The following is a 17,007-nucleotide window of genomic DNA, read 5'->3' on the forward strand; positions in this document are numbered from 1 at the left end:
TATTACTTTGGCTCTTACATAATAAAACAAAACACCAGTATCTATGTATAAGTACGAGTATCATCTTTCACATTTAAATTACATGGCACATTTCACCTACACAAGTCTTCATTTGTAAACCAAACAATGACGGCTAAATCTCAAGAAATCTACTTTTTGGGGAAATGTAACTTACCGATCTAGTTTAATTCCATCTGCTTCCATTACATTTCGCAAAACCTGTGCAACTGGAATTTCTCCAGCATAACCTGTACCCCAACCCAACGTATTGGATAGATCGTTGCCTGTTCCCAGAGGCAAGACTGCAACTTGTGGAATGTACTTTTCTTGTCCCTAGAATATGGAAGATATGTTTTAGATTTTTCTCTGCAGACTATTTGCTGGGTAATAACACTTTACAAAATTTATTAAGACCAAAACAGTAAGAATACAAATATAACAACTGTATGTTGTTTTGCTAAAGCTTGTGCTAACTGCTTAATCAAAACATCTCATTTTTAACTATTTGGAGCTGGCAATGTCTCATATTCATCTGCATAATAAAAAATATAAAGTATAAATATTCCATATTAGGTTGGGCATGGTGGCTCATCCCTGTAATCCCAGCACTTTGGGAGGCCAAGGTGGGAGGATTGCTTGAGCCCAGGAGTTTGACAGCAGCCCAGGCAACATGGTGAAACCCTGTCCCTACAAAAAACACAAAAAGCAGCCAGGCATGGTAGCACACACTTACAGTCCCAGCAACTTTGTAGGCTGAGGTGGGAGGATGGCTTGAACCTGAGAGATGGAGGTTGCAGTTAGCTGTGTTTGTGCCACTGCACTCCAGCCTGGGTGACAGTGTGAGACTGTATCTCAAACAAACAAACAAACAACCCATATATATATATGCATAGTATATTTATCTTAGAAGTCCTTCTGCAGTAGTTCTTAAAGACTAATACCTTAATTTTCATGTCATCAACTGCATCCAGGACCCACCCTACAGTCCCATCCCCTCCACAAACAAGTACTCGAGCTGAATAATATGGAAGAAGAGTACAGAGTTGTAGGGCTTTGATAGGAGGAGTTTTAGTTACATCAAAAACCTAGAAAAAAAAGAAAAAGAAAAATTATTTTTATCCAACATTTTCCTTCATCTGTAAGGATGATTTCTCTCTAGATGAGTAGAGATATAGTTAAATAACATTACTGGCTACTTTGTACTTAACAATATGCCAGGCACTGTGCCAGACTCTTTATATTCATTGTAGCTCATCCCCACACTGACTCTACAAAGCAAGAGTTAGCTTCATTCTATTGGGCTGGAAACTGAGGTGCAGGAAGGTTAAATTCCTTGCCTGTGACTCTCCAGGTAATTAAGTGCTGAAATACAAGGCTACGTGTGGTAACTCACGCCCATAATCCCAGCACTTTGGAAGGGCAAGGCAGCTGGATCACTTGACGTCAGGAGTTCGAGACCAGCCTGGCCAACATGGCAAAATCCTGTCTCTATTAAAATACAAAAATTAGCCAGTGTGGTGCTGTGTGCTTGTGATCCTAGCTACTTGGGAGGCTGAGGTAGGAAAATCACTTGAACCTGGGAGGCAGAGGTTGTAGTGAGCCAAGATCATGCCCCTGCACTCCAGCTTGGGCGACAGAGTAAGACTCTGTCTCAAAAAAAAAAAAAAAATCAAAGTTATAGTTTATCTGTTACACCACATTGCCTCCTTCCTGTTCACATAAACCACAATGTGCTAGGTTCACCTTTAACTAGTATTTCATATCTTATACTGGCTTAAAAAAAAATCACCAGTGCAAGTTAGTACAAATTTCTGGAAAGCAATTTTGCAATACATAGAAAATGACATAAAAATGCAAGTAACTTTGATAATCCATAACTCTGTCAATGACCCTAGAAAAATATTTCAAAAGACAAAAATGCCTAAAAATATGTATAAAAATATTCACTGTGGCATTATTTATAATACAATCATAGAGACAGTGTTACCCTTCAACAGCAGGAGAGTGGATAAATAATGCTATTTCCATTCAATTATTTTAGTCATTAAATATGTAATTATGAGGACAATGTTGAAACAAGGAAAAATATTTATACCATTAAAGTTAAAAAAATCAGAATGCAAATTTGCATCTAGATTATTGTTATAGTACTGTTAACATTAAAGTAAATGCATAGATAATTAATGGAAAGAGCAAGAAAAAAGAAAACTGATGTATTCGTATGGAGAAATTGCAAATGATTTTCTCTGTATTTTTTATAATTTTCTTAAGCTGTATAATATTGAAAGTGTAAAAAATACAAATTGGAAGGACAAAATCATTGCATTTCTAATTGTTACACAATAGGTTAATTTTCCTCTTTTTAAATTTTGTTTTTTGGTTAATTTTTCAAAGTAAGAGTCGCTAGTTGTACATTCAATTTTAATGATCCCTTTTATTTTTAAACCTGAGGTATAATTTACATATAAGATTCACCCATTTGAAGTGAACAAGCCAATAATTTTTATTAAGTTCACTGAATTGCACAACCACCACCATCATCCAGTTTAGAACATTTTTGTTGCTTTAATAAGATCCCTCAATATCCATTCGCAGTCACTCTCCATTTCTAGCCCTAGCCTCAGGCAATCAATAATCTATTCTCTACCTCTACAGACTTGCCTTTCCTAGACAAGTCAGATAAATGGAGTCATACAATATAAGGTCCCTTGTATCTGCCTTCTCTCACTTAGTGTGTTTTTGAGGTTCATTTACTGTAATATGTACGTATCAGTAGTTTGTTCCTTTTGGTCATTTCATGGTATTCCATTGTATGGCCTCATTACATTTTGTTTATCAGCTCATCAGCTCATGAACAGCTGGGCTGTTCATGGGTTTTGGCTATCATGAATAATGCTGCTGTGAACATTTTCATGCAAATCTTTGTGAGAAATATGTTTTCACTTAACTTGGGTAGATTCCTAGTAGAGGAATTGTTAGAAGATATAATAAATTTATGTTTAACTTTTTAAGAAACAGCTAAGATGTCTTCTAAAGAGGTTGTACCATTTTATATTCCCACCACAAGAGTTCCTGTTTCTCCACATATTTAAATGGCTGATCTTTTCGTAATTATTATTCTTTCCTATGATCAGGTGATTAGTGACTTAAAGCATTAATAACCATTCCATTTTAGGGAAAATTAAAACATTAATAAAGAAAGGAAGTTTTTTTCTTTAGTTACCTGGACTGGATTCAACAAGATCCTAAATTCTCCCAACAGTCCTTCTCCCATATTAGTTCCACTACGAGAGTTGGCCAGGATTATTAACGGCGTCCATTGCTTTCCAAGCTTAGAGGCTAGCTAAAAGAAATTGCCATGAGTGAAAAGGGTTTAGAATCTCAAAGATGAAAAACACATTTTCCATGCCTTGAGAACAATGGTGCTATAATTTGCTGAAATAAAAACAACTATACCAGTTCTCTCAATTCAATATAAAAATCAAAGAATTCTAAGAATGGAAGGGAACCTCAGAAATTAACTAATTTAAGCTTCCATTCAATGTTTAATTCTCTTCTACATTATTCTAGATAAGTCATCCAGCATATGCTAAGACACTCACATAAGGAACTCACTAATAATGCAGCCTATTACACTGCTACATCAAATTATTAGAAAGTTTGGACTTAAACTGAGTTGAAAATCTGTCCTATAACTTTCAACCACTCACAGAATAGACACTGATTTTTTTCTCTGATCTTTTACCTTGATTTTCCTTTACTGGATGTATTCTAGCGTATTTTGCAAGGTTTTATTTCTTTTTTTTAAAATGGGGCACTCAGATTAAAAAATCTGGACTTCTAATAGCTCGAAGTCAAATGAAATTAATACTTTTCACAATGTAATCATTTCTTCTTCCCTTCTCCTTGTAGATGTAACCATTAATGAAGTTATTCTGTGGTTTGACTTAGAGATTATCCTCTCTTGTGATCTCAGGTTGAACTCAGATAAATAAGAGATTGTACATTTTTAAAAAAAGTGTCAAAACAATATTGTTTGAAAAATTTAAAATGTCCCTTTCCTTGCAGAAATATTGATAAAGGTGACATGTAAGACATAAAATCTTAATTTGAAAAAGGTACGATTTTACAATAAAATAGTTTAATTATTTTAGTATATCCAATTAGAAAAAAAATCTATAAATTTTTATGTTTCCTTAAGAGCTACATAAAGACTGATTCAGTAAGCTACATCAATTTCATACACATATCTACATACTATAAACTGTTGTCAACAGGTTTAATGTTCACCATTACTTGTAGGAGCATTTAATGTGCAATGTAAACTGATCTCTAGGGACCCTGTATAAAGTTCAAAATCGAAAAATATTTTTAGAACAAGGTGTGAGGAAAATCTATTTTCTTCTCACTGACAATAATCATGAATCCCAAAACTGACTGTTTATCACAATCTTCTGAGGACCTTAAAAAAAAAGATGAATTCCTGGACTTACCCTATACCTACTAAATCAAATATGGTAATGCAAGTACTACTCAGAAATCTGTATTTTTAAAAAGCTCCCTAAGTCATTCAGATGCAGGCAGTGAATTAGAAACCATCAATATAACATTTCCAACTTCCTTTTAGACATGAAAGAACTCAAAAAGCCAAAATTTTTGACCCATCTCTAGGAACCAGGTAGGGTTTTATGGCTTACCATAATGGCATTTTATTTCCTTCCTTGGTCTTGATCTGTTATTTAAATTTATTTTATTCCCGGCACTAATTCTTCTTACATACTGTCTTAACCATCTCAAACAATGACTTAAGCAGCTTTTAAAAAATCAATCATATAAGAGAAATAAACTCTAATTACCACTTCATAATCTGTTTTTTTGTCTTTACGCATCTGATTAATGGAGGTTAAATAACTTGGTGGAATGATTAGGTTTTTGAATTCTCCAAAATCACACTTTTCATTCTTTAAACTATTTCTCATGCACTCATCATGTACTGTTTTCTGGCACCAAATGCACCTGAGGGAAGGAAGAAACAAGTGTTAATTTTAAACCATAATCTCAATGATAACCCACAAAACCATCATTTTTGTTAAAAAATAAAACAGTAATTTTATCACTCTTACTTACCATAACATTTGGCAAATAAAAGAGATGTATCTACACAGTGAAATGAAGCAATAAGGTTTGAACATATTTGGCAGTTTAATCTAATAGCATTTTTTTTTTTTTTTTTTTGAGAAAGGGTCTCACTCTGTCGCCCAGCCTGGAGTGCAGTGGTGTGATCTCGGCTCACCGCAGCCTCCGTCTCCCAGGCTCAAGTGATTCTTCTGTCTCAGTCACCCAAGTAGTTGGGATTACAGATGTGTGCCACTACCGCCCGGGTAATTTTTGTATTCTTAGTAGAGACGGGGTTTCACTATGTTGACCAGGCTGGTCTCGAACTCCAGACCTCAAATGATTCACCCACCTCGACCTCCCAAAGTGCTGGGATTGCTGGCGTGAGCCACTGTGCCTGGCCTAACAGCATTTCTTAAAATGTGGCTTGGGGGCCCCAAGATCCATTCAGGGCATCTGTGAGGTTAAAGTTTTAATAATAATACTAAAGAGTTATTTCACCCTCATCCTCTCAAAAGTGTGCAGTGGAGTTTTCCAGAAGCTTTATGACATGTGCTATGACAACAGAAGCAAATATGATAATCTAGCTGAACTATAAGTGAAAGAAACGTACAAAAATTTAAAACAATGTAACTCTCCTCACTAAATTTTCATAAAAATAATTTACTATTATTTAAAAAATATTTTTAAAATTTATCAGTTTTAATTAAATATCAATAGATATGATCCACATAAACAAAAGCTGATCTAAAATGATAGTTTTATATATATTTGTGCTTTGGCTGAAATGTAGGTCCATGAGGCCTAACGTCCTTGCTGTTTAAATGCCCCACTGACATGGACCCTTGAAGAGTTCATCAGGGACCAACCTGAAAATCTCTTAACCTGTAAATATAAGTACAACAGTGCATTTCTTTTTGTCAGTCAATACGAAAATAACTCATATGCTTGCTTTTGAAATAGACATAAGAACATGTGCATTCAGATTTGCAACTATGTTTGGACCTAATTGGTAAAACAAGCAGAGAACAGAGCTGGTAAAGGTCCTGGGTTTCTATTATTAATTTGCTAAGTATTTAATCCACTCACAGGTAAGGCAGATCTGACTGAAGAGATAAAGCAGGCCACCAGAAAAGAATGGTTATAATTAAATGAATACAAAAAAAAAAAAAAAGAGGATAAACATTCTTTCACCCAGAGGTCCACTGTTGACCTTCTATTTTAAGCTGTTTTTTCCTTTTGGATATTCAGATTTGTCAAGTACTTAGCGCTGTTTACTGGAGTCCTATTTACTGCTAAAAGAAAGAGTTCTCTGTATAATCTGTTACAGAGAAAACGAAAATAATTTGCATTATCACATTTGTTAATTTTAAACTCAACTTGAGAAACTATAGTAGACTGGTTACGTGGCTGAGGCATAATATCTCTATTTATTGGTCTACCATAACTTAAAAATAGTATATTACCATCAAAAGCAATCAGAAAGGATAACCACTGAATTATTTCATAATGGTTTCCTCTGGGAAGAAAAGTAGGATTGAGGAATGGGAAAAATATTAACTTTTTCGCCTACATTTTTGTTTGTATGTATTGCTTGAGATCCTAAAAACCAGAATATATACATGAACTACTTGTATAAATTTTAAAAATTATTTTAAATAATATTAGCTTCTAAAAACTTAGAAATACAAAAAGGCATAAAATAAAAATCATCCAGAGAGAGTCACTCTTAACTTTTTGACTTATGTATTCTCAGTTTTATAGCGTATACGTTTGTTTTTCAGGTTAGAAGTATGATGTATATATATCTGGATAATGCATTTCTACGCTGTATCATAAAACTTTTTTGTATAGCATTCATTTTTTTAAAAACATGGTTTGTAAAAAATGTATATTATTACATCATGTGAATATAGTATAATTTATTTGACCCCGTCTCAAAAAACAAGAAAAATAAACAAAAATTAGCTTGGCGTGGTAACGTGGTAATCAGCTACTAGGGAGGCTGAGGTAGGAGGATCACTTGAACCTGGGAAAGGGAGGTTGCAGTGAGCTGAGACTGTGCTACTGCACTCCAGCCTGGGCATTAGAGTGAGATTCCATCTCAAAAAACAAAACAAAACAAAACAGAACAAAACAAACCTGACCTCTTTTCTGTTCTTTAAAAAAAGATATTTAGTTTATTTTTGAAAATATAAATAATATGGGTAAATGAATGAGATTATTTCCTTGCAGTCTTGGAAGTTACTGAATCAAAGGGCATGCATTTTCCTAAGGTTCTGGATGTTCGTCCAATATGCTTGTTAAGACTGCATGAAAATGCCCATCATATGTAACACTTACTAATACTGCTGCTCATTAGTACTTAATTTTTCTTTGATAATTTGATAGAAAAAGGTATCCTATTGTTTTAATCTGGAAGTCTTCGATTACTAGGTAAAACTGAGTTTTTCAATCCCCTTTTGTGAATTCATTCATGTTCTATATTCATTTTTCACTAGGTTTTAATAATTGCATGTACTTTTATTTATCTAGAATATCAATCTCTTTTCTGGTATATTTATTGCAAACATGCTTCAGTTTTCTTTAAAATTTTCTTTTTAATCTACTTAAGTTTTAAAAATATATATATACACATATATATTTCCGTTTGTAGTTGGCTTAAATGGTGTTTCACTTAAAAACAATTTTTTGTTTTTTTGAGATGTTGTCTCGCTCTGTCGCCCAGGCCTGGAGTGCAGTGGTGCGATCTCGGCTCACAGCAACCTCCACCTACCGGGTTCAAGTGATTCTCCTGCCTCAGCCTCCCAAGCAGCTGGGACTACAGGTGCGTGCCACCATACCCGGCTAATTTTTGTATTTTTAATAGAGATGGGGTTTTACCATATTGGTCAGGCTGGTCTCAAAAACTCCTGACCTCATCAGTCTGCCTTGGCCTCCCAGAGTGCTGGGATTACAGGCGTGAGCCACCGAGTCTGGCCAAAAATGTTTTTTCAAGAGACAGTGTCTCACTATGTTGCTCACACTGGCCTGAACTCCTGGGCTCAAGTGATCCTGCCTCAGTCTCCTGAGTAGCTAGGCTACAGGCACCTAGTTAAATGCTGTTATGTTTTAAAGTCCTTTACCATTTCCTAGATATTCACCGAGAGTTATTTTTTACTCCCACACTTCAGTTTTCATAGTTACACCTTTAATTCAGTGCTTCTTAACCTTCTGGGGCTATAGATTCCATTTAGAATCTCATGAAAGTATCAGGCTTTTCCAGAACTTTATGAACCACCATGTTATTTACCCCTGTATTGGCTGGACACAGTGACTCATGCCTGTAATCCCAGGATTTGGGAGGCCGAAGCGGGGGGATCACTTAAGGTCAGAAGTTTTAGACCAGCCTGAGTAACGTGGTGAAACCCTGTCTCTACTGAAAATATGTAAAAAATTAGCCAGGCATGGTGGTGCACACCTGTAATCCCAGCTACTTGGGAGGCTGAGGTGGGTGAATCACTTGAGCCTGGGAGGTAGTGGTAGCCGTGAGCCGAGATCATGTCACTGCACTCCAACCTGAGCAATAGAGTGAGACTGTCTCAAAAAAACAAAAACAAAAACAAAAAACCACTGCATTAATCTACTTGTAATTAATCTGGTATATTATGAAAGGTTAACCTTCTCCCCTCCCCTAAAGAGCACTTGTCCTAACACGATTCATAAAACCATCTTTTCTATCCCCAATAAATTGTGACAGAACATTGATCATTTACTAAATTCTCATAAATTTCAGAAATAATAATAATAATTATTATTTTTTTGAGACAGAGTTTCATTCTTGTTGCCCAGGCCGGAGCGCAATGCTGTGATCTTGGCTAACGGCAACCTCTGCCTCCTGGGTTCAAGAGATTCTCCTGCCTCAGCCTCCCGAGTAGCTGAGATTACAGGCATGCGCCACCACACTTGGCTAATTTTGTATTTTTAGTAGAGATGGGGTTTCTCCATATTGGTCAGGCTGGTCTTGAACTCCGCCCGCCTTGGCCTCCCAAAGTGCTGGGATTAGGGGCATGAGTCACTTCGCCCAGCCCAGAAAAGATTATTTTAACCAATATAATAGCTATTATAAGCCTTTGCTCCATAAAGGTACAGCTAAAATGCTTAATAGGGCCAGGCATGGTGGCTTATGCCTGTAATCCCAGCACTTTGGGAGGCCAAGATGGGAGGATTGCTTGAGCCCAGGAATTTGAGACCAGCCTGGGCAACAGGCTGATACTCCCATCTTTACAAAAAAGAAAAAACAAATTGTCAGGCGTGGTGTTGCATGTCTGTAGTCCCAGGTACTTGGAAGGCTGAGGTGGGAGGATTGCTTGAAACTGGGAGGCTGAGGCTGCAGTGAGCCATAATCATGCCACTGTCTTCCAGCCTGGGCAATATACAAGACCCTGTCTCAAAAAGCAAAATAAAATAAAACACTTACTACTCAGTATTATATTCTTCTTTAGAAATACCATATTCAAACCTGAAGCCTATTGTCTTTACATATGTTGTAATTAGTATTTAACAATAGATTTCAAACTCACTGGGAAGATAAGACATTACTAACATGTGTTGATATTTCAGCTTTAGCATCATGTCACTGGGTAACAGCTTATGATCTTTTTTCTTTCTCTTTTGAAAAATTTCAAACTTTCAGAGAAGTCAAAAGGATAGCAAAATGAATACCCTAAGCCCATCCTTCATGCTGATTCTTAATGAACATTTTCTCCCACAATATTCTCTTTCCATATAAACTCATATTTTGCTGAATCATTTGAAAGTAAACTGCAGACAGTATGAGATCTCACCCTTCAATATTTCAGCAAATATATTCTAGAAGAATAGTTTACTTTTTAAAATATTTTACTTAAAAATATTTTTTACAGGTATGCCTACCACCTACATTCTACCATTAACATCTTTCTGTAATTGCTTTGTCACATTTCTATCCATCCATTAATCCATCTTATTTTTAGTACATTTCCAAGTAACCTGAAGACATCAGAATACTTCCTAAATACATCAGCAAATAGGCTTATCACTACCTACAATTCATGATTTGTTTTTTCCTTTTGATGTAAAATTTACATACAATGAAATGTACGTATATACTTCCTGAGTTTTGATAAATGAACATATGTAACTAAAACCCTTATCAAGATACAGAACATTACTCTAGAAAGTTCCTTCATATGAAAATGCAGAATGGTTCATGAATTTATATGCTGTTCTTGTGCAAGAGTATGACTGCTTTATTGGAAAAAGAAAAAAAAGGTTTAACAAGGCTTATTTTCTCTAAAAAATTACCTGTTCACAATACCTCTCTTTTTTAGTGTGCTGAAGGAGGCAGCTGAATTATACATAAAGTTGAGATGGTCATTTATGAGATTCACTAGAACAGGGTTCTGCAAACTGCAAATATGTCTGCCATCTGATTTTGTGAATGAAGTTTTACTGGAACACAGGTAAGCTCATTCATGTATGTATTGTCCATGGCTGGTTTTGCACTGCAACTATGGCAGAGTTAAGTAATTATGATAGACAAAATGGTTGGGAAAGCTGAAAATTATTTTGGCTCTTTACAGTAAGTTTGCCCACCTCTGCTCTAGAAGATGATTTGGTATCTTTCACTGTTTCAGATAATTAATGAAACGAATAAACATATACCAATAGAATATAGAAACAAAATTTATGATCAAAGCTGAGACTAATTACATTGAGGCCAATGTAATTGCCTTCTGAGAGTCGGCAGCTTTGTTTTACTAATCACAGTAATTGTGTGTGGGGCGTGGGGTGGATGTAATGAATAAAAAGTCCTATAAATTAAAAAGCAATTTATTTTTCTCTTAATGAGATAGAACACTACAAGAAACAAAGGTTCATTTAATAAACATATTGAATATGTAAAAATATAACCTAATTCCCTATTTTAGTCAGAGGAGAGACAAGAAAATGAAAAAGAAGAATAGGGAAATAAGAGACCAGGTGCAGAAATACATTGTAGTGGTTGGAGGTAGAAACAGGAACACACAAAAAGAAAAAATCTACAAAGTAGACTCTAGCATAGTGTCTAGTACAAAAATAGATGCTCAATAAGTATAATGACTGAATAAGTATAAATTAAAGGGCCTTTCTCACTTATTCTGCAGGCTTTAAACTCAGTCATCATCTCTCATTAGTGTCCTTTGAAATGCTAACTTGTCTGCAGAGTTCACTCACTTCCTTAAGAATGAGATGCAGACAGGGAAGGAGCCCTCCTCAGGGCTAGATAAAATTCAGCAAAGGACTGTCTGGTCTGTGTTTAAGGTTCTAAGTAGCTATTTATTTTGTTTCTCATTCCAAAGTATCTCATTCCTACAGAAGGTCACAGGAGACTGTAATGTTATATAAAATTACTGGCCAACATAAATCAGTTCAGAACATTGTAGAATATGTACAACTTCAGGACACTGTGGTCTCTTCTCCTGGGAATAATAAATATCTCCTAAATTACACAGAGACAATTTCTATTATGGGGTAAGGGGTACTCTGTAAAAATGCACTAATGAGGAAAAGAAAATTTATTATCACAAAGATTCAGTGTGCTCAATGGGAGGACACAAAATTAAGACACAGAGGTGCATGCTTTTTTAAAGATATGTAAATATAGCAGTAGTTCTCTATCTTTAGAAGGACCTGTAGGGCCTGTTAAAACCAAGACTGCTGATGTCCAGCCCAAGTTTCTGATTTAGTAGCTCTGGGGTTGGGCTAGGATTGCCAGAAAAAAAAAAAAAAAAAAAAAAAAGACAATGCCTAGTTAAATTTGAATTTCAGAGAAACAACAAATAGTTTTTATGCTCCAAATACTGAAATATTTTATTTTTATTTGCTAAATCTAACAACCCTAGAATTTGCATTTCTAACAGATTTTGAAGAGATGCTGATGCTGCTGGTCTAGGGACCTTACTTTGAGAACCACTGAGATATAGGATATTATGTTATCACCAAAAAGGAAAATTTGGGGGAGGAGGGAAGGTGAGTAGATCAGGCAAGAGTTCCTGGAGGAAAGGACAAGGACAGGGGATGGGTCTTTAAGGGTGCCTAGAAGCTAGCCAGAAGAATATTAAGAGAGGAAAGCTTTGAGCAAAGGGGCAGAAATGTCAGAAAACGCCTAACATTTTTTTTTTTTTTTTTTTGAGACAGAGTCTCGCTCTGTGCCCCAGGCTGGAGTGCAGTGGCGCGATCTCGGCTCACTGCAAGCTCTGCCTCCCAGGTTCACGCCATTCTCCTGCCTCAGCCTCCTGAGTAGCTGGACTACAGGCGCCCGCCGACGCGCCCGGCTAATTTTTTGTATATTTAGTAGAGACGGGGTTTCACCGTGTTAGCCAGGATGGTCTCCATCTCCTGACCTCGTGATCCGCCTGTCTCAGCATCCCAAAGTGCTGGGATTACAGGCGTGAGCCACCGCGCCCGGCTTAGAAAACGCCTAACATTTTAAGGAAATTACAAGAAGCTTGGTGTTGCTGGTGCATAAAGTTTAATGCAGGTGGTGTTAGATAAAACTGGAAGGACAGAGGCCAGAGAGTACTAGGACCTTATGTACCCTGTGAATAAGCACTTAGGGGTTTACACTGTAAAACAATCAGCTTACATGATGGGGAGCAATTTAAAGGGTTTTAGGCAGAGCAGGGACTTGACCAGATTTGCATTTTTAGAAAGATCATTTGGGTGGAGGATCAGAAGCACTATGATAATGTGTTCAAGAGTATTTGAAATAGCGTTATTTATGGAAACCATTTTTAATATAATTCTGCACAGACACAGACTGCTGGAGGCTACACCAGAGAAGGGAATAGAACAATACTCAATTCACTATGAAATTTATTTAAGGTCCCTGCTAACTTGGCTCTCACTGATGCCAGAAGGACAGCATTTAATTTTTAAAAATACCAAATAAAAATGCATGGTTACAAAACTTTGTAGTTGGCTAGAATATATTATTTTGAAAATTTATTCTTAAGCCTCTTTGATAACCTGTAAAATTATTTAAAATAAGACTTAAAAACAGGTACTGACATTATAAAAGCATTCATGCTAATCAAATAATTTCTGCAAAAAAAAATTAAAAAAATTAAAAAGCAGCTTTCTATTTACTGCCTATTTCATTTCTTAAGCATGTTTAGGGGCCTTTCTACTTGTCAGAAATAAAATCCATTACAGTGATGATGTCCAGACTTAAGGCTCAAAGGAGGCTAGGTGCTAGTCTGGAGTTGGAAATCCTGGAGGCCAGTCCTGTTTTACCAGAGTGGACCTAACGGGCTTTAATTTTCTCAACTGTGAACTGAGTTAGAAGAGATCATTTGCAAAGCAGCATTCTCTTTTACTAATTTCCAACATAAGCAAAGGACATCTTCACCTATTTTCAGACAATATTTAAGGACAAAAATGTGTTGTCCAGTGTGTATATAAAATACATTAAAATATTCTTGGCTTAATCAAGGTCACTTATCTAAGATTCAACATGTCCTGAAAGACCAAGCGTCAAAAGGAATATTACTTTCAGTGCTCTTTTTCAGTATATTTCGCTATGATACCAACAACTATATTAGCAAAAGATATAGAAGTGCTGCCTCGGAATGACACTTGTTTTCACTGCACGTTCATAGTACAAAACCTGTGACCCACCAGTTTTGCGGCTGAAGGGAAAAGTTAATTTGTCCATATTTCATTTTTCCTTATTTAAAATAACGAAATAATCGATAGGAACAAAAGCTAAAATCTACAGTGGCCATGAAGCAAGCACCACTTAGAAACCTCTGTATTAACGTCAGGAGCCAAGTTTTATTACCCAAAAGGGCAGGCTGGCTGAGGAGTGGAGGCTGGACGCATCATCTCAGCAAATGACTACTGCAAAGCTGCCACGCTTGCACAAACTCAGGGATGTTTATTTACTAGCTTGCTTCCTCAAAACGAGTTTAGGTCATCAGCAGAGATTAAAGCAGGCCTCTACACCACTCTATGAAGTCCTGACTCCCACGGCGCATTCTGGGACAGTGAGTGTCCATGAAGACCATACCTGTAATCGCAAAGCTTGGGTTGACAGCCACACTGCTGCTTGCAAACCATACAGTAACTGCACAGGGGCACGTTGCCCCTGATCCAGTGGTGGGGCATGGCGTCCAGGACCTTGGCGTCATTCTTGAGCATAATCTCCTTGCACTGGAAGCGCCTGTCGGCCTTCTTGAGGCAGCCCTCGTCCACCCGGAGCCCGCAGCAGTCGCAGAAAGCGCCCTGCAGAATGTGCTGCGCGCACACGCAGCAGTAGGTGGGCTGACTGAACAGGTCCGTGTCGCGCCACCCGTGCTTGCTCTTGCGGAAGATGTCTCTGCGGTGCAGCAGCCGGCGCGACCGCTGGAGGCTACACCAGAAGGTGATGAACACCGGCAGCAAGACCGAGCACAGCGTCCACAAGATCAGGTGCCCGTCCGCAAACAGGCCCTCGGAGGGCGAGGCCGGCGCCGGCCGCCTCTCCGCTTCCATCTTCTCCAAGGACGATACCTAACGAGGAAAGAAACAGGCGGTGCACCCCGGGCTCGCCATCCCTTCCCCGCTCCCCTCCTGCCTTTCTGGGGCCAACCCGGGCGCCCTGAGTCCAGGTGGCTCCGCTCTCCCGAGGGCGGCGCTGCGCCTCGTACCCCGGTCGCCCGGGACCTGCCGCGCCGAGAAGGCGACGTCCAGCCGTCACGCTCTAGTCCCCACTCCCCAACCCGCCCCACGTCGGGAGCGCGTCCAGGAGCCGAAGGCGGCTGCTGCTGTCGCCGCCGCCGCCTCACCTCCCCGCCAGTCTGACCCACGAAAGGGCGCAACACACAGGGGCAAGCTGCCCTCCACCGAAAGGCCGGGCGTTCAGGCCACGCGACGCCGGTCGGCACCCGTAACCGTCGGCCCAGGCCTGGCACTCCCCTCCGGGCGCAGTCTCCTCCCGGGCCCCACCTGCCCCCACGCGCGGCCCGGCGCCCTCGCCCCTCTCGGGAGGCTTCCGGAGACCTGCGCCGCGCCGGTCCTCGAGCCCTAGCTCGCGCGGGCGGAGGCGCGGCTCCTGGCCAGGCCTTGGCCGCCCTCGCGCAGGAGGAGTGCGACGCTGGGCCGCAGGCGGCGATGAAGCCGGGGCGGGGGGAAAACGCTTGAGGCTCCAGCCGCACGCACGCCGACCCGGCGCGCGGGGCCGCGAGCAGGAGGCGGGGCCTACGGCTGCGAGCCCCTGGTTGGGCGGAGCCAGGGCTGACGGGCGGGGCGGAGGTGTGAGGTGGGAGGGGAGACGGACCGGCCTGAGGGGGCGGGGCCGTGGAGGAGGCTGGAGATGGATGGAAGGGCAGGGCACTGCGGCTGGGGGCGGGGCCTAGGGGAAGGGGGCGGAGTAACAGTGGGGCGTTTGAGATGATGGAGGGTTGAACGCCAAAAACTCATAATCATAGAAAATTCTGGAGCGCCGCGGCGGGGGAGGGCCACGCTCGGCGCGGACACGAGTGCCCCCGGCATGAGCCGAACCTCTAGCCTATACTGCCGCCACCGCGGAAGCGTACGCCGACTGGGAACCGAGGTGGGATGAGGCGGAATGAGGCCTGCGCGGCGCCGCCGCCCGCCATGGCCGCGGCCGGCTGAGGTAGGTGCGGCGGCCGCAGTCGCGCAGACCCGAGCGCTCCTCCGCTGAGGACCGGCGGGCGGGCGTGGAGGCCTAGGGCGAGCGGGGTAGCCGCCCGCTCGTCGCCGCTGACCCGGAGCCCGGCCGCGGTTTCCGCCCCCTCCGGTGGCGGGCGGGCCTCCCATCCACCACCCCGCCGCCCGCGCCCGCCAGCGCCGGAGGCCGGGGAGAAAGGGGAGCAGCGGGAGCCGGAGACCACCGGAGATGGGAGCACACCTCGTGCTGCTGTAGTCTAGCCGCAGGTTCCGGAGGAATGCCCGCTCCCGGCTGGAGTGCTACTGGCCCCACGTGGACCTGAGCCGCAACCACGCGGGCTGCAGCCTGCAGCACATCAGGGACCCGGAGAACGCGGACGCCAAAGCGCCGCCGCTCAGCACTCCCGAAGAAACACGGAATCCGGAGAGACACAGGCGCCGCCCCAGCGCGCACAGCTCCACTCAGCGGCTTCCTTCCTACCACACACGTAGGAATGGGAGCCGAGGACTTGCTTGAGGACTTCCTCTAGCGTAAAAGATGGAAAGAAAACACACACCGAAGCAAGGGACCAAAGGAACAGAAAAGAAACAGAGATCATAGGAAAACTGCGAATAAATACCTGATATCTTCCAAAGGATTAGAGAAGACATAACATTCATTAAGAATGCACCTATAGATGTGTATATATATATACGTGTATGTGTGTATGTATATGTGTGTATATATATGCATATGTGTGTGCGTATATGTGTATTAACTGTAGAAGATAAAGGTTGACACTAGTAAAAGTGGTAAGAGCAGATTTACAATGTACTATTGTAATAGGGAAGAAGGTACCTCGTGAACAGGACTGAACTTTGTGCAGAAGTGACTGGGTGTTTCAGAGGAGGAGAGAGGGAGTATGAAGGGGATGAGCAGGAACTCAGTAGTCAGGAAAGTGAAACTTGTGAAGGGTGGGTCAATGTAGGTACGGTTAGGCGACAGTGCCTATTATATGACTGTTATGGGAGTCAGGGTCCTATCCTCCCACGGGAACTGGGAGATAGGCACTTTGCTTCCTGGTAATTGCATGTTGGAGGAATGGCTTTCAGGTTCTTGAGAAGGACACTCCTGATGTGTCGGAGACATTACAACCCAGAGAGAGGAAGGATTCACAATTGTTTAGTTTGTTGTTGTTGTTGTTAACTCTTTAAGAAAGGGACATCAGGGGCTGCTTG

At 40.7% G+C, this 17,007-nt stretch overlaps 2 protein-coding genes across 15 annotated transcripts in view; one reads left to right on the forward strand and one right to left on the reverse strand.

Annotated features, from left to right (window-relative positions):
• Nucleotides 1-15,349, reverse strand: part of DGKE (diacylglycerol kinase epsilon) — a 42,365-nt gene extending 27,016 nt beyond the window's left edge. For 7 of the 9 annotated variants that reach the window (XR_012088812.1, XR_012088811.1, XR_005238744.2 and 4 more), the window contains exons 1-6: nt 15,106-15,349; nt 14,189-14,670; nt 4,857-5,016; nt 3,224-3,343; nt 942-1,085; nt 176-333 (exon numbers count right to left, since the gene is read on the reverse strand). Coding sequence is in view for 6 of the 9 variants with exons in the window: in XM_008011380.3 (XP_008009571.1) it covers nt 176-333; nt 942-1,085; nt 3,224-3,343; nt 4,857-5,016; nt 14,189-14,652 (1,046 nt within the window). In the remaining 3 variants the exon portion in view is untranslated. The other 2 variants (XM_008011375.3, XM_008011377.3) reach the window with 2 other exon arrangements.
• Nucleotides 15,350-15,529: 180 nt separating this feature from the next.
• Nucleotides 15,530-17,007, forward strand: part of C16H17orf67 (chromosome 16 C17orf67 homolog) — a 44,286-nt gene continuing 42,808 nt past the window's right edge. For 4 of the 6 annotated variants that reach the window (XM_073004916.1, XM_073004917.1, XM_073004918.1 and 1 more), the window contains exon 1: nt 15,530-16,468. The gene's annotated coding sequence lies outside the window, so the exon portion shown is untranslated. Of the gene's footprint in view, nt 16,487-17,007 lie in introns of all 6 variants that reach the window. The other 2 variants (XM_073004915.1, XM_073004919.1) reach the window with 1 other exon arrangement.

This window comes from Chlorocebus sabaeus, chromosome 16, assembly GCF_047675955.1.
Source record: "Chlorocebus sabaeus isolate Y175 chromosome 16, mChlSab1.0.hap1, whole genome shotgun sequence".
Taxonomy (NCBI): Eukaryota; Metazoa; Chordata; class Mammalia; order Primates; family Cercopithecidae; genus Chlorocebus; species Chlorocebus sabaeus.